General features: G+C 42.6%; 1 protein-coding gene across 7 annotated transcripts in view; it reads right to left on the bottom strand.

Moving 5' to 3' along the window:
• The window catches only part of APPL2 (adaptor protein, phosphotyrosine interacting with PH domain and leucine zipper 2), a 53,999-nt gene extending 26,754 nt beyond the window's left edge, over positions 1-27,245 (bottom strand). For 2 of the 7 annotated variants that reach the window (XM_057742269.1, XM_057742272.1), the window contains exons 1-7: positions 24,213-24,395; positions 19,916-20,014; positions 9,435-9,494; positions 8,821-8,892; positions 3,327-3,414; positions 560-601; positions 385-443 (exon numbers count right to left, since the gene is read on the bottom strand). In XM_057742269.1, the coding sequence (XP_057598252.1) occupies positions 385-443; positions 560-601; positions 3,327-3,414; positions 8,821-8,892; positions 9,435-9,494; positions 19,916-20,014; positions 24,213-24,383 (591 nt within the window). In that variant the 5' untranslated portion in view covers positions 24,384-24,395. Of the gene's footprint in view, positions 1-384; positions 444-559; positions 602-3,326; positions 3,415-8,820; positions 8,893-9,434; positions 9,495-19,915; positions 20,015-24,212; positions 24,396-26,983 lie in introns of those variants that run through there. The other 5 variants (XM_057742273.1, XM_057742275.1, XM_057742270.1 and 2 more) reach the window with 5 other exon arrangements.
• Between the last annotated feature and the right edge of the window lie 378 nt (positions 27,246-27,623).

Genomic DNA, 27,623 nt, shown 5'->3' with positions numbered 1-27,623 from the left:
CTGAAAATATTTGCTATTATCTACAGCAGCTAAAAAGCTAGAAAGCATGCGCTAGAGAATCAGAGTCAACATCCAGGGCAGGGAGTTCAGGTGCCTGAGTGTACGTGAGTCAGATAACCATATGAGATGTTAAGCTTAAGTTAGAATCAGTATGTGATTATCATTTTACAATGGTTCCAAGCTGATGTTTAGTAAACCAGTTTGAAAAGCTAGAACAGAGAAGCAGAAGTCTACTTATGAGTGGAATAAATATTTTAAAAATCCATGGATAGGAGGAAAAAAATTCATCAGGACACCCTCAATGCCGCAAATCCACAATAGGAAAACATAAAAGGAGCTTAAGTAAATGAAGTGAAAAATAACATGGAAGGTAGGTATTCTTACCTTTTCATTCTCCTTTTTTTTAGGAAGCCTGCTGTATTTTGCCATTGAGAGGTCATGCTCTAAAAATAATGAGATATTTTAGCATCCAGATGGGTTGAAAGGTAAGAACATTCATTCAGCATCTCTGCCCGCAGACATACTAAACCCACATACCAAGAACAGAGAAGACGCTTACCATTGCTGGCGAGGCCAAAAAGATCCTTTAAAGTGCTTACTTCTGAATAAGAGAAAAGAAACATCTTAAAGCAAAGAAAAATAAAATATGCTAACCCAGGGCTCTGTGTTTTCCCAAGAAAATAAAGGTATGTGCGTGGAAGGGAAAGAGCTGGGCCAACATCCTTAGGTCCTGGTGCCTGGGGTGCTTGTTTTAATGAAAAGAATCTGCAGCAATCCAGGACACTGTACTTGCGACAAGCCAACACCAATAAATATCACCCCATGGGGGTGCCACACCCACCACGCACAGAGACGGCTTAACAAAGTCTAAGACCAAACAAACAGTCAATGACAGCAATGACCGTCCAAGGTTAAAAACTTAAAAACACAGAGATATTTAAAAGGAAGTGACACTTTCTACGATTCTAAAACAATCCGTTTTTACTATGTCAAACAGAGCAAAGCATTTTTCATGTCTTCTATGTTGTTTTTCGATTTGTCTCAAAACTGCCTCCAGCTGTTAAATTTCCCTTCAAATTTTTCTTACTCTTTCTGATATGGGGCTGCTTTTTGCCTTTCTATTCTTTAATTTTCCTTTCTTTCTCATCTTTTACTTCCTTTTGGAGAGGTTTAGAGTATTTTTTTTTTAAATAAATTTATTTATTTATTGGCTGTGTTGGGTCTTCTTCGTTGCTGTATGTGGGCTTTCTCTCGTTGCGGCGATCGGGGGCTACCCTTTGTTGTGGTGCATGGGCTCCTCATTGCCGTGGCTTCTCTTGTTGTGGAGCATGGGCTTCAGTAGGTGCAGCAGATGGGCTCAACAGTTGTGCCTCATGGGCGCTAGAACGCAGGCTCAATAGTTGTGGCGCACGGGCATGTGGATCTTCCCGGAGCAGGGATCAAATCCGTGTCCCCTGCATTGGCAGGAGGATTCTTAACCACTGCGCCACCTAGGAAGTCTGGTTTAGAGTTTTTTCCTCATCAATTTCAAATAGCTTCCTTAGTAACTCTTGTATTGTTTTCATTCAGATTATGTACTTATACTGGTGGGTTAATGCAAAAGGCAACAAAATGTAAGAAAAAACACCATTAAGCACAGGGGATGCCAGATTCTAATTTGGTTCTGATGTTGACTCAGGTATGACCCAAACCCAACACTTCAAAATTTCTGTCTTGGTGTCATCAGAAAAGGATACCTTGATTAACTTTTTTCATAGACACTAAGAGGCTTCTCTGTTTACTGCTACTGGACAGTTTTATTCTCTTAAAAAGAAAAAAAAAACCATCATCCTGGGTAAATACTAACACTACTAATCCACGAGTGGAGCCCTCTTGGACTAACAAAGGCCATGTCGTCAGCGCTGCTGGGCATTCTCCATCCTAGGTTCCCAAAAGCAAACCTGAAAGACATCAATCTGACAATACAAGTCTTAGGGGGTAATTATTTTGTTTCTGAAAGACTTGGAGTTTCATTTCTAAATGATATCTCCACACGTTTCTGATGTTTTCATTTAGAGAAAATCTTTTTTAAAAATACACTCAATGAGGCTTTCAGTTACTGCTAGATAATCAGCACACAACTGCACTTAAGTCTGGGGTTTACGTGTGATTATAGATGAGTAACACTAAAACAACCACTAAAAACCCTGCTCAATCAAGGCTTCTCTTCATACAAGCTGACATTATTTATTATTTTTAATTTATCAAGTGTTAGTGCTGTCAAACTGCCCTTGGGTAGAGTTTATGCCAGTTCTACTGTTTCCCCTGTAGGCCTCAGGTGACATGATCATAAGAGATTTCAAAGTGAGGGGGGAAAAAAGCTTCATATTTAATATTTGGCCTTCCATTTCTTGCATCTTTTCTGCCTAAAAAGAGAACTTTAAACTTTCATTATATTTTTAAAGAGGAACTACCATACCGAACAACGGATCTTTCAGTACTCAGGTTTAGACTTTTTTGGTCTGCAATTTTTTATACTGGTGTTCTGTAAAATACAATTCTTTACTCTCTAAGCAATGAATATTTTCAATGAAATAAGAAAGGATAAACGACTAGAGAATCTGCATTCCCTTTTGTAACATCAGCTAAGTTTTTTCAAGATTATTTGTTCTTTTTTATGTTTATTTTTTGACTACCCTGATTTCAAATGATATAAAATTATTCTGAAGTTTTATTGTAGTTGAAGAACCAAAATTAATCCAAAAGAGCAACTAGGCTCTCTGAACTAGTCACAGATACTCGCAACTCACGAAACGTGAGCTCCATCAGAACAGGGACTCCATATACCTTGTTCACAGCTGCACCCCCAGAGTCTAGCACAGATAAAGCACGGTCCCCACTCTGTCCTTTCCTCTCCAAGCTTCCCACTTTACATTCCAAAGTGTTCACGGCTCCCCAAGAACAGCGTGCCTTTACAAATGCTCCCTAACCTGTAATATAAGGCTTTTTCTGCTTAGTAAACATTTATTTATCAAACTCCAGCTCAGAGAGCTTCTTCTCTGGGAAGCCTTCCCTGGCACCCTATCCTCAAAAGGGTAATCACGCCTTTCTGTGTGCCGTTTCTATTCCTTGTACATCTCTGTCCTGCTGCCCTCATCACAAGTCTGTTTTCTTATTAGCCTGTGATTTCCTTTAGGTGAGCCAATAACATTGTGAGGATTTAATAAAAGCTGAAAAAGAAGGCATTTCTCAATGATCCACACATTTAAAGAAATAACTGCAGTAAAAATTACTATTAAATGAATTAATATTCTGAAAGTATATGGCACTGAACTCAGTTACTTTACCTGTGAGATCCTTTTCTCGAAACTGTATAATAGGTAGAACCATTGTGTCTGCCAACTGTTTAGCCAGCTCTGTATGGAGAACATTAAGCTGAAAGAGAGAGAAATCTATTGAAGAAAATTATACCCACTATTACTGACACTGTCTTATTTCACTGAGGGGTCACAATGAACACTTCCATGTGGTTAAAGAGCTCAGACTTCCTTAGCAAACAAATACCTTTCATAAAGCAGTAAATGACATAAGCTAAGAGGTATTAAAACCTGAATGCAAGGTTCTAACTGACCAGGGCATGAGTTAAGTTTGCTAAGGGAGTCTCCGAGCCCACGGTTATTGTTTGTCAGCAACCGTCTGTGGCTCTGTGTTCTTAACGTGAGCCACCCCCACGCGGAGAGGGAGAAAGCTCTGATGTGCTGGCAGCACAGGTCTGCACTTGGCCAGGCTGCTGTGTGCTCTCTCACTCTCAGAGGGGGCTGAAGTCATGCCTGAAAGCCAGGCCTGCTGGGAACCTACTAACCCTGCAACCACAGGCACTGGGGGCCCGGGAATTGCTCTGGAGAGAGAATGCTCCAGCGGAAACAACTCAGCCAGATTTCAGACCTTTCTAAGCACGAGGAGGCTGCATTCAATGTGCTCCTCCTCACTAGGTAATTTTCACAGCTCTTGATTCTTTCTCCCCTTCTACCTCAAGGCCTCACTAAATCCTGTCTTTGCCAATGGTCTAGGAGAAATGAAAATGATCACCATCAACACTGCCGCTTCTGAGCTCTTTCTGTGTGCCAGCTTTACGTGCTCTATACCACTTAGTTCCCACCTACTCCACTAGATATGTATTATTTATTATCCTCATTTCTACAGGCGGGCAAATAAACCTCCAAGAACAGAGAGCAAATAAGTGGCACAGCTGGGATTTTAATCCCAGACTACTGGAATCCAAAATCCATGCTCTTTCCAGCACACTGTCTGGGATACAGAGTTTGAGTTTGTCTTTTATGCTCACAAAGCTGCCAAACCTTTAAACATGGGCTAGTCAGTAATGAACACAGTAGAAGGCGCAGACTTTCAGATATCATGAGGATGTTCTGGGATTCCTGTTGGGTGTGTAAGAGGAAATTACTCAGCGGTCATTTTGTGAAGTAAACATCTGGCAAAGTTTCTTTCAGCAGTGATAGCAGTCACATGTCCGAATGCCCCTTCCGCATACAGATCTCCCCCAGCAGATCTGGTCCTTCAGGGTTGTGTTTGCAGAGGCTGCTCTGACAAGCTTAAAGACTGGCCTAAGGTCAACCATCTATCAGGCAAGGGAGCAACAGGCCAAGCAGTCAATATTCTCCCTTATCTTTCCATCAAGCCAAAGAACGGCAGCTTTTTTCTACAGGGAACACACACAGACAGCCATGCCAAAAAATGCATTAGGACAGAATGTGTCAACTACTTTTCCCGAATAACTTCAATAAGAAATGTACTTTTTTTTTTTTTAACTTTTTTTCCCCACTAACAGTGAATTAGATGAATTGAATGAATTGGCTCCGTGCCAAATGCTCTGATACAATTATTTAATTTAATCTTTATAACAGCCTAACGAAGTGGGCTGTCCTGCTACTGCCATTTACAGATGAAAAAAACAAAACTCAGAGAGGGTAAATGCTTTTCTTTCCAATGGTTATGCACTTCAAGAACGGCAAATTTCCTAACTACTCATTCTCTTCCTAACTTCTTCTCAAGGATCAAGGGGTCTGTTCACCGACTTTTTGCCTTGGGGCTCTGGAGTGGTAAGGGATAATCACTTCCAAGCACAGCACCTGTGCTGAGGAGAGTGCAAAGAGCAGACCACCTCTTGGCACTTCAGCATCGTCACACAGAAAATGGGCATGACAGCATCTTCCTTGGATGGCTCTTTTGAGGCTAAAACAATAACATGGATAGGAAACACTCAGAGCAGAGGGCCTGACACCTACTGGGCAATGGAATCCATAATGTCAAAGATCTCCTGTCTCAGATGCACTAAAAGGAAGTTATCTAGAAACCTTGCTTTTGGTGAAATCACCGAGGATAAAAATCTTTGTATGCCTGTGACATGGACTATTTGAAGCCAACTCATTCTATTAAATATAAGCAACACAAATCTCTGCTTTTAGTTGGATTTTTCAATTTCTGAGTCAAATTACTTCTCTTGAAAATTTTTCAATCTGATGTAGGCCCAGGTAGAGAAAACCACCTCAAAATCTGCTCTCCTCTTCCCACCTGAGTTAACTGCTTTCACCGGCTTAGGTCTTGACATCCAAGAGACTTGTTTGAAAACTCAGTGTTAAGCTTCCAGGAGGGACTTCCCTGGTGGTGCAGTGGTTAAGAATCCGCCTGCCAATGCAGGGGACACGGGCTTGAGCCCTGGTCTGGGAAGATCCCACATGCTGCACAGCAACTAAGCCCGTGCACCACAACTATTAAAGCCTGTGCTCTAGAGCCTATGAGCCACAACTATTGAGCCTACATGCCACAACTACTGAAGCCTGCGTGCCTAGAGTCCATGCTCCGCAACAAGAGAAGCCACTGCAATGAGAAGTCTGCACACTGCAATGAAGAGTAGCCCCGCTCACCACGTGTGCAACAACGAAGACCCAACGCAGCCAATAAATAAATAAATAAATAAATAAATAAATAAATAAAAGCTTCCAGGAGGCCATGATACTGCCTATATATAAAAATCACACTTCTAGGCTTCCATCCTTCTGGAATGATTCAACTCTCCACTAAAAGAATCATCACTGGCCAAAAGGCACATGAAAAGATGCTCAATGTCACTAATTGTTAAAGAAATGCAAATCAAAACTACAATGAGGTATCACCTCACACCGGTCAGAATGGCCATCATTAAAAACTCTACAAATAAATGCTGAAGAGGGTGTGGAGAAAAGGGAATCCTCCTACATTGTTGGTGGGAATATAAATTGGTAAAGCCACTATGGAGAATAATATGGAGGTTCCTTAAAAAACTAAAAATAAGAGTTACCATATAATCCCACTCCTGGGCATATTTCCAGAGAAAACTCTAATTCGAAAAGATACATGCACCTCAATGTGCACAGCAGCACTATGTACAATAGCCAACACATGGAAGCAACCTAAATGTCCACTGAAAGACAAATGGATAAAGAAAATATGGTATATATACAATGGAATACTACTCAGCCATAAAAAAGGATAAAATAATGTCATTTGCAGCAACATGAATGGACCTAGAGATTATCATATTAAGTCAGAGAGAAAGACAAATATCATATCACTTATACATAGAATCTAAAATATTATACAAATGAATTTATTTACAAAACAGGAACAGACTCAGAAAGGAAACTTATAGTTACCAAAGGGGAAAGTGGGGGAGAAATAAATTAGGAGTTTGGGATTAGGAGATACAACCTACTATATATAAAATACATAAAACAACAAGGTCCTATTGTATAGCACAGGGAACTATATTCACCACTGCGTAATAAACTATAATAGAAAAGAATATGAAAAAAAGATACATATATTTGAATCACTCTGCTGTACACCAGAAACTAACACTGTAAATCAAATATATTTCAATAAAAAATAACTAATTAAAAAAAAAGAATCATCATTCCTGCCCATGAAAATATAATTGTGAGTAAATATCTATCTTAAAGTAGAAATCCTGTTTAGAGTTTTGACAACTAACCACATTTCCTTAGCAACTCTCTTCTAGTCAAGAAAATATATAACTTCAGTGAGTGTAGACTACTGCTTCTCCCGCTGGGTTATTCATTCACTGTTAATTAAGAAAAATTCTCCTTCTCACCTTCAAAAATATTATTTTTTGCTCCTAATTCTATTTCCCATTCATCCTCCTCTTCTTCTGGAATACACATGCATCCACATTATCACACACTTCAAAGAGCCGCAGCAGTGGCACAGAGGACAAAGCCCCCTAAGAACTGGACAGTCTGTATCTCCAGTGCCTAGAAGTACATCTGCTCAACAGTAGGTGGTCAGTAAATGTTTGTTGAATGAATAACAATTTGGTGAACTGATTTGTTGAATGAACAAACAGGCAATTGGTACAATTCTATATGAACATTAGTTTCTCATTTTATAAACTGAAGATAGCGTTACCTTCATATCAGTGATTGCATAGTGAAATGGCACCTGTAGGTTATCTCTTTTGCTTATTCTGTATGATGATAGTCTACTGTAGGTACTATAAACTCCCTGAAAGATGAAATAGTTTATACCTACCTAATTTGGCAGAGGGTTCTGCCAGCACCAATAGCATCTGAGCTTTTATGTTTTTTACAATTAGGATTTATGTACTTTTCCTATAACAATACCTGCTTTTCACAAATATTCCAAATGTATTATACAATACAGCTACAAGAACAGTTGTAAGAAACTCTCTATAGTGGGTTGAATCACACTCCCCCCAAAGATATGTTTATACGAAACACCACATGAATATTCAGGAAAGAGGTCTTTGAAGATACAATAAAGGATCTCAAAATAAGATCATCCTGGGTGGATTTCCCTGGTGGCGCAGTGGTTAAGAATCCACTGCAGGGGACAAGGGTTTGATCCCTGGTCCCGAAGATCCCACATGCTGAGAAGCAACTAAGCACGTGTGCCATGACTACTGAGCCTGTGCTCTAGAGCCCTCAAGCCACAACTACTGAGCCCACGTGCTGTAACTACTGAAGCCCGCATGCCTAGAGCCCATGCTCCACAACAAGGGAAGCCACTGCACTGAGAAGCTGGTGCACCACAACAAAGAGTAGCCCCTGCTCACCACAACTAGAGAGCAACAAAGACCCAATGCACTCCCCAAAATAAATAAATTAAAAAATAATAATAATCTTGGGTTATCCTGGTGGGCCCTAAATCCACTGACAAGTGTTCTTATAAGAAGAAAAGACACAGGCAGAAGAGAAAAAACACAGGAGTGGGGTGGGGCGGGGAGAGAAGGCCATGTAAAGTCAGGGGCAGAGACTGGAGTCATGCTGTCACAAGCCAAGGAACACCCAGAGTCGCCAGAAGTTGGACGAAACAAGGAAGGATTCTTGCCTAGATACTGTGGAGGGAACGTGGCCCTGCCAACAACTTGATTTCATACTTTGGGCCTCCAGGATGATGAGAAAATAAATTTCTATTGTTTTAGGCCACCTACTTGTAATTTTATTACAGCAGCCCTGAGAAATTAATTCTCCCTCCTTTTGGAAACTGAATTCTTAGAAGTCTTTTGTTCAGTCTATTATTCATATATACCAAAGCCTTTCCCCTCAAACCAGAAACAAATGTAACAGCATACATGAACCTTGGAAGGTAAGGTTGAGAACTCTATGAAGTGAATTTTGGAAGGTAAGGTTGAGATACCTTCTCAGATATTTAAGTACATATTTAAAAATAAAAAGTGGGCCAAAATAAAGATGAAAGAAAGTTCAAAAAAGAATCAAATAAAATTCTACCATGTTGCTAACTTACCTCATCCACCACTTTGGAAAAATAGTGGAGTGCAGAAATTACCTCTTCATCGCCTTTGCCAAGTGCAAAATTCTAAGACCAAAGAAGAAAAGTGCCAGGTGTTACCTGAATGCTAGGGAATTTCAGCACTATAGTATCACCCCACAGTACCCTGCTCTCCACCTCGACCTCCTTTCTTCTCCCGAGAGCACATCATGTCAGAGCGTCCGGCTGCAGGGAATTAGAGCTCTCCGCTTGCTCTGCCCAGCCTTGCAGGCAGCTGCCCTTCCCAGGCTATTCCTTCTTGGTCACCACCCTTCTGTCTATAATGGTATCTTTCAGTTTATTTCCTGGAATTCTTAGTGTTGATTCACTTGTAGTCCCTAGAAAAATATGAATCCTTGGTGCAGCTGATTACTTCTGTAGGCTAATAAGAATACATCATAAATTCCGATGACTATCCCAAAGCCTTTATCAGTGGATAGGAAAAGGCAAGACAAAAGAAAAAATGGAAATGGCCTATGGAAAAAAAGAAAGGAAGGAAGGAAGGTCTCTAAAGGATGCCTCTAGAGGATTCCCTTATGAGAACTCCACTTGAGAGTCCATATATATATGCCACATATATATCAAGTTACCTGTTTTTCATATGCCAGCAGTTGCTTAGAAAGCTGTTGCGTAGCCAGGCACATTTCATTCTGTAGGGAGAAGAGAAAAGCAAGTAAGCTTTGTCCAGCACACATACAGTCACTGAAAAATGCCACCTCAGAGAATCACTTAAACAAAATGTGTATATATCTATAAAATAATAAAATATTTTCTTCAGAAATTATTCCGAAAACAAGACCAAAAGGTTAAAGCTTGCGTTCTCCTCCCCATCATTTATAAACTGGTGCTCCCTCTGGTCATTCAGTCAGTAAACAAATGTTGTGAACAACTAACATGTGCCAAACATCCAACAAAGATGTGGTCCTGTCCTCATGGGATTTGTTGGGGAAGCGGACATTAAAAAATAGTTACAAGCATGATGAGAAGCCCAAAGGAAATACTGGGTGCAGTTGGAGGCTCTGACTGGAGGATCTGCACGGTCTCTAATGAAGAGATGTTTTAAGCAGACCCATAGAGAAAGACCAGGAGCTAGCCATGGGGATGAGCTTTCCAGAAGGAGGGACAGGCATGTAGTAAAAGCACCCTGACTGTGTGAAGAGCTATAAAGCAGGGTGTAGCTGGAGCATGGGGTGCAGGGCGTGAAGTGAGACAAGCCTGGCAAAGCAGGTAGAGCGAGGGCATGCAGGACTCCATGGCCCAGTTGTAGACTTTAAGTGCAGTGGGAATTTAAGCAACATTACGACACGGTCGGATTCTACCAAACTTACAGCACTAGGTCAGTAATGATGGATGGTAACACAGAAGCACAGCTACAATGCTTGGGAAGACCCTTTTTGTGCCATTTTTCGCTAGCCAATACTGTCCACTTTCTTCTCATATTCATCCCTCTAATCTCTGGCTACACAGCAACTGTCTACCACTATCCTCCCATCATCAATGCATCCAGCCTAGAAAACGTGTCTTACATTTCTAAAGCTCAGTTAAAGATTTTCTTTAGGTTCAGGGTGTATTCCTAAGAGAGGGAGGAGCCACCGGGTCTGACCTGGAGCAGATGAGGGGAGGGCACTGGCTGGCCTTAGCCTCCACTTCCTTTCTAATTCCCCTGGGTTTGCTGTTCCTTAGGAGTAAGGCCTGAGCTCTGCCTGAGATTGTTTTATTTTTCATGCGCCTCCTTTGCAAGACCCATCAGAGCTTAATCCTACATTTTTGGGGCCTTCTTTGCAGAAAACTGATCAACCTGTTCCCTGACTTCCTTCTTCTGCCCTGAGAAACAGCCTTCAGCAGACGCTGAAACATGACGCTCTCTCTTCTCCCCCACAACAAAGTCGGGCAAAGATAATGAAAATTCCTGGCTCTGGCATCCTCCGGGGTGCCACCACTTGGAAAACTAACCAGAGCTGGCAGTCACGTAGCCAAAAAGAAGGCAAACAAACAAATCCAGAAGTGCTACGTCCTGGATCTAGACAGGAGCATGCAACCATTCCTAGCACAGAGCAGGCACTCCACAAATGTCTGATGAATGAAGGAACAAACAAGGTTAGAAGATTCATCTAAATGTTAGGTTTTTATACAATAGCTGGAATCATGGTGTGAGGGGAGAAAACTTCCTAACTCTATAAGGCAACATCACCAATGACGGCCAGACATGAAGCCATGAGCCAGGAAACAGCCTGTTGCCCACCTTCAGCAGTCTGTTCTGAAGATCAGAGCACACGGGAACAAGGGTCTTAGCCCACTCACTGAGCTGCTACTCTGCTGTATCAGAAAATCCCCTCCTCCTCTTCTGAATTAGCAGCAGTGGGTTTCAGATGGATTTGTTCAAGCTACCTTGGCATCTGCCTCTTCAGGCAGCACCATATACACTATGATTTGCAGACCCACAGAATCATTGTAACAATAGCAGCTAACACAGCACTTAATTCATGCCAGATACCACACTAAGTGTATTCCAGTCATTATGTCATTTAATTTTGACAACGCTGTAAGGCAGGTTCTAATTATTAACTCAGTTTTACAGAAGAAGAAATGAAGGCACAGAGATGTTAGGCCACCGGCCCAAGGTCACACAGCTAGTTAGTAGCAGGGCTGGGATGTGAATCTAGGTCTGTCTAAGTCTAAAATTTACACACTTAAACGCTACTCTTTAAGATCCCAAGTCCTGCTAAGAGAAAAGACCTGAGAAGGCCACTGTCTTAGGCTAGAGTTAACAAACTTTTCTTGTAAAAGGCTACATAGCAATAATTTTTGGCTTACAGGACATATGGTCTCTGTCACAACACAAAAGCAGCCATAAATAATTCATGAGCAAATGAGTGTGGCTTCGTTCCAATAAAACTTTATTTACAAAAATAAGAGGTCAGTACATGGGCTGTAAAGTACTGATCCTGCCTTAGACAGTAACTGTCTCAAAAGACCCGTCCTCTGCCACATCTCCCTCAGGAGGCTCTCCATGGAGCTACGATCCTTCAGATTCAAGCAACAGTTTCTACTCTTCTAGCCCATTCTTTATTTTAGCTAAGTCTAAAATATCACTCCTCCATATCTGTATCCTTTAGAGACCGGTCAACAGATATGATAACCACCCTCTGAGCTTTCATAACAAGCAAGGACCACAGGCCTCTTGCACTCTTCTCTCCTTCACAGCGTACTGGCAAGCGCCCCCCGTGTCACAGAGACACCTGCCAGGGAGGTGCCGACGTCCGACTGTGCCCAGGCCGGGGGGGGGGGCACTCATGTGCCAGGTACACAACTCCACTGAGGCCCAGGAAGAAGGGGCACAGCACGCAACAAGGACAACTGCTTCTAAAATTCCTGTGTGCAGTGAACTCTGCCAGGTCTCTCCTAAAAATACCTTCTGAAAGTGCTATGTATTTCAGATGTGTGTGATTTCAGGCAGCAAGATTCTGTTCTACCAGCATGATTCCACTGGATACAAACAATACATGTACAAAATGGCCTGTCACCTGCCCTGAAAAGAAATGAATCTCTCCTGTACAGAGCATATGACATGAAAAGTCTTTTAAACGAGACCAACTTTAATCTTACTCACACTTAATCTATTGTACACAAAGGTTTTATGAAATGCTGTACCAACATCAGTTAATTAATCCACACCCTGTGAGGTAAGCCTGCAACAAGACTTGCAAAACTGGAACTTGTGTGAAAAGTAAATATTAATAGTAACAATAATAAAGGTAGATGCTAACATTTACTGAGTTCTTTTAGGTACCTGACATTGCTGTTAAGCATTTTTATATATTATCACATGTAATCCTTACAAGGCACTTATGAAGTAGGGAATATTCTTATCCTCATTTTACAAATGAGGAGAAAAAGGTTCAGAAAGGATAATACCTTTCTATAATTACACAGCTAGGAACTGGAAAGGCAACGCTCAACTCAGATCTGTCAAGCTCAAAATCTAAAGCCCAAGTTCTTAACACTATATTATTCTGATCCAAAGTCCAAAACTGTATTTAGTGGTCCTGTACTCAGTGAGCAGGCCTCACAGGGGCTACAGACACCAGCATAAATCCCATACTTTTCTAGCGGTGGTCCAGCAAAAGCGGTGGCCTAAAATGTAGATTCTAAATGGAATTCCATGAGTAAGAGTCCAACACTCTGAAAGGGCTCTCTGGTTACTATCTATGCTATTGAATACCTCATAAGAATCCTTAAGAGAGATAAGGGTTTACTGACAGAACGTCCAATGGTAATCAGAACTTCCCACGGCTGGCGCCGAGGCAGAAAAACCAGTGGTTAACAAACCCAAAGGAGAACTCAGCTTCGGGCAAAGGAATGTTTATCTCATGGTGGCACAGAGTCCTTACTAACTGCATCTTTCATCTGAAGCCACCCGAAGGCCTCTGGACACGAATGGAGAGGCCGGGAGAGGGGGCAGAGGAAATCCACCAGAGTGAAAGTCACAGTGTCAGCATTGCTTTGATCTACACCAAACATTTGACCAGAAATGTTACCTAAAGCCAAGTGGCTGAGAGTCTCATTCATCACAGCGCTCACCCAAAGCTGGGGTCAGGGGTCGCACTAGGTCAGGAGCCCTGGGGAGGTGGGCAGGGAGGGTGCACAGATAGAGTGGCAAGGAGCGTGGCAAGGACAGAGGCTGGAGAGCTGTGTTTGGGGCAGGCCGTGTGGGGACACCTGCTGAGGACGCTGACATTATTCTGCAGGCACTGGGGAAGCCCCGAGGAACTTGGGCAGGAGAATGACAAGGTCAGATGTGAGCAGAAGAAAAGTCATGAGTGGCTGTGGTGGAAAGGAAACCCTGAAGGGAGAAAGGACGACATGAGGGTCAGGAGAGCACCTGAAGTCGAGCGAGAGAGAAAAAAGTCTGAGCCTGAGGCAGAAAGTAACAGAGATCTCTGCCTGGTATCGCTGAGGCAAAAACAACAGGCTTGAGTGAATGAGGAAGGAAAGGGAGTCCAAGACGAGCCACGATGGCGGTGCCTCCACCTCAGGCGCTGACAAGGGGACAAAGACCCGGGAGGGACAATAAAGCTCACAGTGGGGGTTTGCTCATGTTCTGGCTGAGGTGGCCGGAGGCAGACCTTCCCTTAACATCTATTTATCAAACACTGAACGGGGCTCAGGCAAGGTGCTGGGCATTGGAGACAACGCGCAGCTCTGCTCTCGGAGCTCACAGCGCAGAGGGAGCCAAGAAAATCCCACACGCCGCCCCTCAGGGCTCTGATCAACAAGCGTGCAGGGCATCTGGGCACACGGGTGAAGGGTGCTTTGGTCAGAAGGGAGAAAAGGAGGAAAGAAAAGGTGTCAGACACCTCGGACCTGAGGTCAGTCTGAAAAGTCATTTGCCGGAAAGGCCACTGCCAGGGCAAGGGGTCCGTGGAGAGCATTCCTGGCAGCGGGAGTGGCAGAGCAAAGTCTCGAGATGTGTGGAGGAACAGCCAAAGACGAAGCTGGAGGCACAGGCAAAACTCAGCTCACGAAGAGTTTTGCGTGCCTTGCCGAGGAGTTTTACCCCTGCCTTGTGGGTACGGGGAGCCACAGAAGCACCTGAAGACAGGGAGGGAAGGGAGGTTCGGACGTGCTAGCTCGAGGGGAAAGGGTGGACTGAAGGGGAAGGACAACCCCCGCCGACAGGAAGACTGCTCAGGACGGTGCCACAACAGCCCAGGTGAGAGCTGAGAACTCACGCGCCACAGTGACAACACGCAAAAGTCGTCTGGAATGAGGACCTAGAGACGAAGGCTAGAAATGGATTCTGAAATGGCCAGGCTTTGCTGAAGTGACCTGGCCCAGGAAACGAGTAGTGACTCACCAGAGAAGGACTCCGGTGGAATTCTGGAGAACACCAAGACTGAAGGGGCAGGCAGCAAAAGGGCGCCAGGGAAGGAGAACAATCAAGAATGATGGACAGAGGCTCGGGAGAGACACTGCCACAGGAACCAGAGAAAGACGGCTTTGCGGGGGGCATGGTTAACAGTATCGGGTGCTGCCTGGGAGGGAGGGTGGCGAGAGGCTGTGAACCAGGCATGAAGCAGCCTGTGCTGCCAGCGGGGGAAGCAGCCCAGACCCAGGAGCTGCAGGAGCAAACATCAACTACACAGTGAGGAAGTGAGGAACACTGGCCCAGACTGCGCCCTCAGGAAAGTCCAGATCACAGGACCAAGCTTCTATTTAACCCAACTAGCAGTGCCAGGGCACAGTGCTATCGTGGTAACTATTATTATTCTAAGGCTTAGAAGGTGGTTATGTTAAGAGTGAGCACGTCATGCCAAGGGCTGATCTTCCACTTTACAGGTATCAGCTCTAGTAACAACCTATGAGGTGGTTATTATCATGGCTTCTGTTTAACCAATAAGGAAACTCAGGCAATCAAGTGACTTGCCCAAGGTCACACAGCAAGTGGTCAAGTCAAGACTGGAACTCAGATCTGATACATCTAAGGTCACACACTTAACCTCATACCTGATGAATGAGCCTGGCCCAGAATAATCTTCCATACCAATCTGAAAGCCTTCAATGCCAGCATGAGGGAAGGCTGTAGATCCCACATGCAAATCAAGTGCAAAACTCAAGGCTTTGAAGTTGCTTCCAGAAACCACTCGGGGCTCTCTAGTCCTGAACGCCTTAAGCTACACACATATTTCTCTGTCCCTGTCAATACAAACCTCAATTTGACTGTTTCTGGGAGCTGTTAAAATGCACTGACTGAAACCATTATGGATAAAAGCCAATTAAACAAGGGAAGTTACTCTAGGATACAAAAAGGAGCTGGCTCCCACTTTTAGCACACTACAAAGCTATTAGGCTCATAAGTGGGGGTGGTCTGTGGTGACAAGAACAGCTGTTGAAGACTCCCACTTCCTTAGCCTCTGCTGCCATTTCTAGAGACCAGTATGTCAAAAGAGTACAGCACCGTAGTTCAGAGTCAAGATAGGTTTTGCAGTCAAAGACCTGAGTTCAAATTCTGGTCCTGCCACTCATCAGCTGTGTCATCACAGGCAAGCTAGATAAGCTCTTTTAGTCTCCTCACCTGTAAACACATACTATAACAATACCTCTCCTTCACTCTGAAAGCTAAGTGAGATTACACCTAGGAGGTGCCTCGCCTAGGCTGTGGTTATGTTTACATGCCTAATAATATTTATACTACTAAAACATACGGTTCTGACCCTGTCTGCCTCCCAATCCTTCTCTCTCCCCATCACAAGTTCACACTCCTGGATGCTCACTACTCTGTTTCCCAGGAGGAACACTAACTTATTTAGCTTGATATCTATATACATTATCATTTCTAAAGAAAAACATTTTCTTCTTTATAATACCAAATGTATGCATATCTTCCCTTCAAAGTAGTTTACTCCTATCCCCTCCCGCTGTCTCACGCCAACTTGAAAAGATGCTATTTCCAACTCCAATGTGGGCTTTTACATTTTAGGATCAGGAGTTCTGCACTCCAAAAGGTCTGGTTAAGAAAAGCTGCAGAGATCAGACTGTTTGAGTAAGCCTGCTCTGCTGAAGGGAAGTGAAAGAGCCTGAGCCATGGTTCTCACTTAAAAAATTCCATCCCAAATGTACTTAAAAAAAAAAAACAAAAAACAAAAAAAAAACAAAAAATTCCATCCAGACTGAAGGCACCAACTACAGAGGTTTGTCATCTTTTGGTGGAGAAAGACAGGTTCCAGTAGATTCCAGGTTTCACTAATACTGCTAGGAATATCATTTGACCTTCCCGGTTTCTCAGTACAATGTCTGAGAAGAGAAGCAAGATTACCTCAGTAAATTTCATTGTAAGACCCTAATAAATCCATTTTTTACAGGTTTTTAAAAATTTTAACTTCTCTAGGAAAGAAACAAAATTATGGCAGATATACATAATCAAAACAAGTATATCAAATGTATTAAATGCAAAATTTGAGATTTTACTGAATATGTATACACACGCATCTATTCAGACACTACGGAAGTTTTAAATTTATTTAGTCAATAGTTTGGAAGACAGCAGAGCTTTTCTAAGTAACCTGTCTCTGTTGCATGAGAAATGTGTACAGCTTCATTCAGATGACCTACGATGGAGTACTCAGTTCCGCCCTGTGCAAAGGCACATCTGACAATTAGGACACCAGATGCGACCCAGGGACTGCTGTAAAATGCTGAAAACAGCTTATAGCCTATAGCTTCATTCTACTGCTTAAGCCAAATAAAATTTAAAATTTCCCCAAACCAGCCAAAATCAGCAAAACTGTTCACAGAACTTTCCTGTAGTTTTTTTCACTCTTCCTCTTTCTAAAACTAAGGTCCAAATGGTATTCACTGTATCAGAATCCAGAAACTTGCCATGTGGCCTGTTTTAAAATATCTTTTATGAACACTTATCACTCATCAGCAGCATAAATCTGGTTCAAAAATATAATAATGAAAAACATCTTGCTAAGTGGCTCTGTTTTTAAAAATGAAATTATAAAACTCTATTAATGTAATTTAACATGTCTAGGTGTGAAATATTTAAGGAAGAATGTTAAATAAAACCAAGAAAACATAAACTTCGGGGAAAAAAGCTGAATGAAAACATTGGTAGCTCTTTTTCTTTTCTTTCTCTCTCTTCCCACGCATGCATACATATAAACAAACTGATCAAAGAGGAGTTAGAAAATTTTTCTTTTTAATTTAACTAAAAAGACACAAAACAAGTTCAAATAAACCTGAAAAGCAACTGACCCTGACCTAGCCGATCTGAACGCCACTGACCACTGCTTGAATCTGTCACTGAGTTGGCAGTGCTAGCCAGAAGTTCCTGCTAGCTTCTGCTGCACGAAATGCTGAGGCAGAAGGAAGGTTTCTGCCAGTAGAAGAACCCATGTGATGATCACGTGGTGTGGATTAAATGCTGGTTACAGCCTCTTGGAATGCAAGACCCACTTCATTTTGGCAAAATGCTGTTTTCTGGCTCAAAAGAAAAAACACATAAGAGAGTATCTGGACATCTCCAAGTAAGTGATTCTTGCAGACATGGAAAGGCACAACAGAGACTCTTGGGAGTGGCAGAGTCACAGTCCCTCAAGTCTTGGGACTCTTAAACAGGAGACAAATTGTTTAATAACAACATTCAAATTACTAAAGAGCAAGCAAGTTCAGGTATAAGCTCAGTAAAAAATGTTCTGTCCTCTTAAATTCTGAATACTTAGGGGAAAATACAAAAACACGTAATAGAAATAAATAGGGCTTTTAGAAAATGGACGAGTATGTCCCCCAGTTTCTGAATGTTTTACCTAAACAAATGAGCAAAATTACAAATGAGCACATGATTTTTTTGGTCATTAAAATTAGTTCCAATTAATAAGTTACACTTACATAATACAATAGTTTGCAAATCTCTATCTCCAGCCTGCACTCTGGATCTGAACTTTCAACAAGATCTCTTTCCCCACTTTGATGTCCCAAGGACACCTCAAAATCAGACTCTCAAGAAAGAATTAAGGGGAATTCCCTGGCGGTTCAGTGGTTGGGACTCTGTGCTTTCACTGCTGAGGGCCCAGGTTCAATCCCTGGTCGATGAACTAAGACCCCACAAACCATGGTGCGGCCAAAAGGAAAAAAAAAAGGAAAGAATGAAGATTGGCATCCCTCTCCCACCCCTGCCAACACACCATCTACTCCTCTTCCTGTTATTCAAGTCAACGACCTGGACATCATTCTTGATTCATCCTTCACCACCCGACTCCTTCACATTGAATCAATCACTAATCCACTTCTTCCCATGTCCACTGCCACTTCTCCAGCTCAGACTACCAACCTCACGCTTAGTAGTTAAGAGTTTGGGCTTTGGCTTCAGGCTGACTTGCTCTACCATGTATTAACGGGGTGGACTTGGAAAGCCACTCATCATCAGAATCCTTAAATCTCCTGACCTATAAAATGAAGATAAAAATAACAACACCCACCTCACAGAGTTATCAGGGAATTTAAGTGAAATGATTACACGTAAAAGCCCCTGAAACTGCACCTGGCACCTATGAAGTACTCAATAAATGTAAACTATCACAATCATCCTCTTCTTGGGTACCCAGCACAATTCCTCCGGGTCAGGTAACCCTCCTCTCCTAGCCCCTCTAGCACTCTTTGGTAACTGTTTTTGTCTGTCTCCCAACCCAGTTGTAAGCTCCCTCATGGCAAGAACTGAGGGTTTTTTTTCCCCATCTATGATATGAATGATTAATAAAACAATGATAATAAATGATGACATATGAGTATTAAGGGCTATGTAAAATAAATGACTATACATGATTATTGATATCTATATTATTATTATACACTGAATGTGGTATTGAGAGATCGTCAATGAGAAAAAGAAACATAGTAACAGGTACAGATTTAAGTCGGCAAGGAATCCATATTGAAAATATCAGTTGCCATATTTTGTCATGTAACATAAATTCTATTTTTAATTAACTCACAAGTTTTCTCTTAGAAAGTAACATACATGGGCATTTCTTGATATTAAAAAGATTCACTTTTGCTACTCAGCAATCTATTTTCCATGGTTTTGCAAGGCAGAGATATTTGTTCCTCAAAACAAAGAAGCCACCCAACAGTTCCAGAACTATGACTTGAGTCTTTTCAAAGGAAGCACTTGAAAAAACATCTCTACTTTCCTGCACTGACATCTAAGACTGACCATTTATGAGAAAGACAAAGAGCCATGCCTCAGAATACCGAGCCCATTCATTCACAAGTAGGAAGAGGAGACGCAAATGTTTCCCTTTGGGGTTGAATTTTTTTTTTAAATTAAAAAGCAATTATGTGGTACCTTTCTACTGGGTCTACTAGTCACAGGAAAATTACCCTCTTTCTTAAGCTATAAAAACAAACTATCCTCAGTTTTTTGAGGTGAACAGAAAACAACTGTGATTTTATTTCAAAAGTTTAAATGGTATTGTTGTGACTCAAATCCCTCAACCCCCTGAGAGAAGTTTAAGCTGAGGGCAGAGGGCTCCTACTAGACTCTCCAGGTGAGGGGGCAGGAGGGTACCTGGGCTCCATAGACACGCTGCATTGCCTGGAGCAGCTGGTTGGTATAATCCGTGAGAGTGCCAGCATCTTCCTCAAACACACTCAGTAAAGAGCGAGTCTGCAAGAAAAGAGGTCAGTTTTATTTCTCAGTGGAAAAGTTACAAAGGAGGTAAAACAAACACACATACACATACAGAAATGGGGAGGGAAGATGCCTGTTGTCTGGCTTTACTTTTTTTATTGCTAATACTAACATAAGCTGATTCCTAGAGCTTTATTTTAGAACTCTTTTTCTAATCCTTCTGACTATACAGTGCAAGGGCAAATTGAATACCGTTTGAGTACTGGGGCCAGAGAAGTAAAGTCAATTTTTAAATGGTTAACACTCAAGGGCTATTATCCGTCTTGATAATTCCCTTTAGCCTCTATCTCAGCACCAGTGAAGTCCATCCAATAAAATAAGTGTTTAAAAGGGCCTCTCCCTTCAAGCCCATAAACTGAACTCAATGTCAGGCCTGTCTGAGTACCCAGGGTGTGGCACCCAGCACTGCATCACCATAGCAATTAACCATCTGTCCGATTTTATGCAATCTTGGACATCCTACAGAGGTGTGTCATTCTTTCTGCTTAAGTTATTACAGTCAATCTCCATGTCTTTCATCATATTCTATTCAACCAATTTTCAAACTCATGGCCAGGAAACTGTGTACTGTGGGCCCACCAGCAGAAGCTCTGGGCATAAAACTCAAACAGCAACTTAAGAACACTAGTTCGGTTCCTTTCGGAAGACTACTCAGTGCCTCAAGAACAGCTGAGCAATGTCTTAGATGAAAAGTATTTCCTATCATTTTCATGCGTACTGCCTGATTGACTGAGCACTAACGGAATATTTATATATTGGATGGTGTCTAAAGAAGTATCAAGGCATCACATAAGAGACCGTATCTATTCAAGGAACTTCTGTTAATGTGTCTACCACAGCGGGAATTTAAAATACTACACTAGTGATAATGGAATCTCTATTTCAGAAAATAACCCATTAGGCACAGAATGGAGAGTAAGCTATAGAAATGTCTTTAATGAGGTGATACCAAAGGCACTTTACAAAGAACAATCCATTAAGGTCATTATTTCCCTGCAAATGAATTTCAATTTTCTTCCTTTCTTTTCCTAACCTATCTCAGGTAAGAGAACAATAACGGACCCAAAAGCACCCTCAATAAAATGAAAGAGAAACCCAGGCGCTTGAATCATTCTTTGATTTTGTTGACAAATATGGTGTACTTCACAGCAGCACACAAGGTCTTCAAGGCTAAGAATACCTGCTCTGAGACCAATGTACTCTCTTTAGTACCAATTCTTATCAACAGAAGGATCAGAAGAAACAAAACAAAAATCATGGATGTGACCCACTGGATCTCATAACCCATTAATGGACGTCAATGAGTAGGTGAAAAACATTGGTTTAGAATTCTTTATTACATCTCTTTAAAATATATTTGCAAAAAAAAAGATTGCTAAAAGACATTTTCAGAACCTACAGAGATTGGTCTATCACTCTATATTCATTCACTCATGTATGTACTTCTGTACTTCAGTGTTTGATGAAATATTGTGCTGGGATCTGAGACTCAAAGGTGATCAAAACTGACCCTGTTCTCCAGAAGCTGAGAGTCTACTGGGGCCTTTCAAAGGATCTGGGATCCCTTTGGGACTGTGTCAGTCCTAGGTCCAAATTCAGGCTCTACCACTAATTGGCAAGTAACACTAGAGGTAATGAATGTACATAAAGTGCCTACCAGTGCCTAATACATAGTGCGAGCAGATGATATTATGAAGATAATAAACTTTGCTTATTACATGTTGGACACTAAGGGTTTCACATGCATGATTTCATTTCAACACTAAAGCAACACTATTATCTACACAGTTATCATCTAACAGGAGAGAATCTTTTGGTATTCGTGGTGCCAATGCTGGAGGAGTCCTTCAATGTTTATTATGATTCTGGTTCCCTTCTTTGCTATAACAATATATATAAGAGAATGAAAGAAAGTGATACAACTGGATTGAGGATATTTACTTTTTTAAATACTACTGATGTCCATTTAGTTAAGTCCTATTTATTGTTTTTAATACTCTTAGAAATAAAATGTAGGGTTGGCCAAAAAGTTCGTCTGGGTTTTTCCATGTTACAGAAACACCCAAAAGAACTTTTTGGCCAACCCAATAGAATGGAAAATGAGCCTCAGGATGAAAAGAGAGGGCTCGTGTAAATGTCCTTCATAAAGAGAGTAGAAAGAAAACTAAAACTACCATTTACTCTGTACTTCCTATGTGTCAGACACTGTGCTGAGCACTAAATGTTACTTCATTTAATCCTTCCAACAACTTTATGAGGTAGATACCACAGTTACATTAACTCCATTTTACAGAGGATGAAACTGAGGCTCATTAAAGTTAAGAAATTTGCTCAACCTCCCATAGCTGGGAAGCAGCAGGGTTGGGATGTAAACCCAGGTCTGGCTGGCACTAATGGCCATGCTTTCTCCACCGCAGGAGGTTGCATCCACCATCCAGCAAAGGTGGGTCTCCTTAGTGGGCACACTCTCTGGCCCACAGCCCACCATCCTGTTTGCAGGCAGGATGCAGACTGCCTGGAGCTGGCTTCTCTTTGGTCATCCTACTGTCACGCTGTCACCTATGATAACTGCCACAACTACATCATGAGTTTTTTTTTTCTCTACATTCTGAACACGTTTACCATGACACCCACTAGAACTGACAAAAAAAACCCCGTCTTCCTTTTCTAACTTAACTAGGCCATGATTATCCTTGAAAAAAAACTATAACCAGCTATCTCAGACAGTTTTAATATCCATGTTTATCAGCTCAACATCTGCTTAAACTTATATCTGGAACAACAGGAATGCTCTGAGACATAAAGAGGGAATAAGACCAAGGACCAGGCAAAGGTACACCAGCTGCTCGAAAGTTCTACAAAAATATCTGCAAGACGTTGGGGCATATCACTTACAAAAACAATAACAGCAATCATTTATCGAGTTACTATAACATGCAGGCATGAAGACACTGTCAACAAATTGGCGCTTGCCATGGGCACCTGCCATCTACCTCTACAAGGATTAAATCACATGCGCTGCTGCAGCCGCTGACCTTCAACAGCCCCTGAAGGGAATTCAGGTGAAGATAGGGAATGAGGCCCTGTGTGCTTTGGAAAAAGCGGGCAGAACAGGTTTACAGATAGATGTTTTCAGGAGCTGAGTTTGTGAGCCAATCCTTGCATCTCCTCATATCTAGAAAAGCACTAAATCCCTTCATGGTGATGCCTGCTCCTTGTGACTCGCAGAAACCCCTTACAAAATATATACTTGATTGCATGTACTCCTCCTACACCAAGATTACATATATACTGACCTTCCCCTCTACCTCTTTGGAACAGTTTCTCAGAGCTATCTGAGATGCTGTCTCCCGGGCTGCAGTCCTCATTTTGCCCCAAATAAAACTTAACTCGCAAATCTCACATTGTGCATTTTTTTTAAGTCGACAATACTTTACATATGTTATTTATTCTTCATAAGAACTAAGCAACTATTTTTATTCTAATTTTACATATGTTGAAACACAAGCTCAGAGAGGCTGAGCAACCTGCAGAATCAAGATTTAAATTCCGTCATTTTTCTACTACCCCATAGTCTTGAAAGTGTGCCTGGATAGAAGAACAAAACCAAACACCTTAGCCTTAGCTACACATTACCTTCTATCTTAGAATAAAGAAATTGGGTGTTAGCTAATAAAATAGTCTAGACATTTTTCACGCCTAAGAATAGCATCTAATTATATAATGGCACAATTTTAATAGCTGTGATTGTAAAATATACACATGCACACACAAGTATATTTTATATATGTTTAAATATATATTTTTAAATGTTTTAATATTTATCATATATATTTAAAGTAAAAACAATTAAAACTTGTTCCCATAGTATGGGAGAGGGAAATATCTCAGTAGAACCAAGTCTATTGAAAGGAAAATGTATTATAAACAAAGAGTACAGCAGGACAAAAGCCCTCCTCAAGGAAGATAAAACCACTAGGTAATGTTTTGAGGCATCTTGGTTGAGTTACAAAAAGGCCTGGTTTCCCTGCTGGACCTCTCACTGCATAATCTCAGAACTTAATCTTTAAACTCTCTGTGCTTCAGTTGTGCCAACTGCAAAGGAAACAAACAAATATCATAACAAAACAGCAAGCAATAGTGCTTCACTTTATCTCAAAACCATACTACTTACAGAAAACAGAATAAGCCCTTGGAGAAGTGCAAGCTGCAAGCAGCTCAAAGCTGCATTTGTGCTCCTATCACAGCAGTATTCACACGGTACTGGAACTGCCGCTTTGTTTATCTGTCTCCCAGAACAGACTGTGAACCAGTGGAGGACAGGCGCTCTTATCTTATTTGTCATTACATTCCCAGCACCTAGCTGCACCTAGAGAGGAGTAGAGACTCGCAAACAGCAATGGAGACAAGTATCTTAATCCCTAAAACGTTCTGTCTTTCATACACCAGAGGTAACCAGAAATAATACGTGTAATACATAGACTAGTCTTATAACACGTTATGCAGCACTGTGAACTAAAAAGGACATGAATAGATGCGTATAAGGTCAGTCAACTGCTATTCAGCTCTTCTTGGGTCACTGAGTTTAAATATAAAAGCTTTCGTGTTCATTTAATGAATCCTGTGCAACCAGGTTACTGGAGCAACTCTCATAAACACTCTACATAAAACAAGAGGGAACAAACAATAGATGGTTTCTTAAGATCACTTCCTTTTAGTGAAACATTTTAGGTCACTGATGACAGAAAAGTCACAGGTGCTAGGTAGCTGGGCTAATTTGAACAACACAGGCAGACTGCCTGGGTTCCAATTCCAGCTCCATCACTTTAAAGTGTGTAATCTTGGGAGCAAGTTATTTAATTTCTCTACTCCTTGGTAATTTTAATACAGGACCTACTTCAAGAGACTGTTGGGAGGATTAGATGAGTTGACATATGTAAAGCATTGAGAACAGTGCCTGACACATAAAATGCATGTATGATGCAGGTATTTGCTATTGTTTTTATTCTTTCCAGATAAAACGAAGGAGTTGGATTAGATTTCTTCCAGTTACAAGTCTATGAATCTCCTTGGGAGTAAAGCTGCGTTAGGCACACGCTGCATACAAGAGTGCTAAATATGCTTCGATGGCTATCAAAGACCTTCCTGAAAGTTAGCTTCCATTTTAACCTCATCAAGAACCCTTACAGGGTGACACCCACATCTCAAAAGCAATGACAAACTCCCTACATAAAGAGGAATGACAGTGCCTCTAAACCTCTTCTTCCTCATACAAGCTCAGTTATAAACCATGCAGACATGACAGAATTGTAAGCCCCTAAATATCACCTGCTCCATGACCCTCATTCTGCAGATGAGAAAACCGAGCCAGTCTCAGGATGGGGATGAGTGACTCGCCCAAATCAAATAAGTTAGTGTTAGAGCCACAGTTAGGACCCAGGTGTCCTGACTTGTTTGCCAGTCCTCTTTCTACTGCCGCACAGTTGAGCACATCCTGTAAACCACTCAGAACCAGTACATATCCATTGATGCGAGAGCCAAAAATTCCTAATGTAATTCCTTGGTGAGGGCAACACTGAGAATCAGTTAGTGCAACCTCTCTGTCCTGGCTCAGCCATCACCATGTTCAGTTAGGAAAGCAATATATCTTTGCACCTTAGTTTCTCCATCTACAAAGCAAGTGGAGACCCTTGTTCAAAATGACATCATTCGAAATTCCACATTATTATCTTCATATCCCACACAACAGGTGTGAGGATGGACAAAATGACGTCTACCAAGGGCTTTGGTCCCATTAAAATGCCAGAGGTTTAGAGACTTCAAAGAGGCCTTTGAAAAGTCAATCAGACCAGCGGATGCCAATTAAAAAAAAAGCACAGCTTGCTTACAGTTTCTTACTTGCCTGTGTAAGGAAGATCACAAAAAAAAAAGGGCACAAAGCCTTTGACTACTAATTCTGAACTGGAGAGATGCAGAGTGGGGGTAGGTAAGTCCATCAAAGGGGTATCCTGGGGAGGCACGGTTCACTAAGAAAAAAATGGAAAGGAAGCTAAAAGGGAAGGGAAACTGTGAAAGGAAAACAGATTACTCTAATTTTTCAAGAGCTGAGCTACTAGGGAGTAAAGAGATGTATTTAAATAACCCAGGGACGCAGGGCCACTAGGGCAGATAGGAAACTGGGGAAATGTTAATGAAGGAGAACAAAGGTTCCCCAGGGAAAGGTGCACTGACTTATGAACTAATATCATTCTGCACTCGTTTACTATATTTACACACCAGCTTTCATCTGCAGAGCTCCAAGGACTTGATTCTTATCTCGGGTGTGCTAATGAAGTTTCCCTGTGCGGCAACTAGGGCAGGTATTGTAATTTCCTCTTCGCAAATGGGAAAACAGGGCCAAGGGGAGGTCTGGCACCGCTGGGAAAGAGGTGTAGTCTCTCTGCATCCCACTCTGGCCCTAAATCCACCAGGTCCCATCCTTTCAGTAGTAGTAATAATAATAAGACTGACTTCTTATTCTGTACCAGACATTGCCCGCGAACAACTTCACAGGCATTTTCTTATGTAATTCTAACAACTCTAGGAGACAGGTACGATTATTATCCCTATCTTACAGATGACAAAACTGAGGCAAAAAAAAAAAAAGATTATTTGCCCGGGGCACTTGGTGGAGCCCAAGTGTAGGCCGAGCAGCCTCGGTCTCAGCTGAGTTTGGAAAAGAATTGGGACGCAAAGCCTGCGGCCGCGGGGGGCTTTCCCGGCACCTCCAGCTCCGCCCGAGGGATGCCGCGTCCCGCAGCTTCCCGGGCTCAGGACGCAGGGTCGGGCCCGCCCCCTTCTCGCCCCCGAGGGGCCCGGGCGTACTCCCAGCCTCCACCCCGGGGCTGAAAGGGCCTCCGCGGCCTCAAGCCCTCGGGCGAGGGGGAGCCGGGCGGCGGGAGGTACCTGGGGGCTGTCCTGCAACGCCTCCTCTAACAGGAGCTTGTCCACGGCGGGCATGGTGCCGCGCGGCGGGGCCGAGGGCCGGATGGAAGCACGGAGGGCGGGTGGCGCGGTGGCCGAGGGTGCTCCAGGATCAGGCGACGAGGCGGACGCTCTGTGCCCAGGACGGCCCCGCGCACGCCCACGCCTGGCCAGCGGCCGCCGCCGCCTCCCGCCCGCCGGCCCTCCACTCAGCCCAGCCTTCGGCGGAGCCGGATCAACAGGAAGTGTGGCAAGCGACCGACTCGGCCACCGGAAGTGTGGCGGCCCCGCTTCCGCCCGCGCCCACCTCTCGCGGGAAACCGCAGACCCCACGGGTCAGCCGGGCGCCGAGCGCTTGAGTAGCGTCGTACGACCCGCGGTTAAGGGGCTGATGCTTATGCCCGACGATGCATCTGAAGCCCAGGAGGGGGAGCTCAAGAGCGGAAGGATAAGGTTTTATCTCCGTGCGGCTACCCGGGCTTTTTGAGTCAAGAAGACGGGAGCCAACAGGTTTTGCTGCTGTGAAAATCTGTGATATACTGTGTGAAGATCGTACGCTTCCCGCAGCACTTTTTCTAGATAAATCTGGGTGCCCTCGTAACAGCTCTGAGAGCAGAGAGGT

Source organism: Hippopotamus amphibius, chromosome 7 (assembly GCF_030028045.1).
Source record: "Hippopotamus amphibius kiboko isolate mHipAmp2 chromosome 7, mHipAmp2.hap2, whole genome shotgun sequence".
Classification (NCBI taxonomy): Eukaryota; Metazoa; Chordata; class Mammalia; order Artiodactyla; family Hippopotamidae; genus Hippopotamus; species Hippopotamus amphibius.
This window is presented reverse-complemented; position numbering and strand designations above follow the sequence as displayed.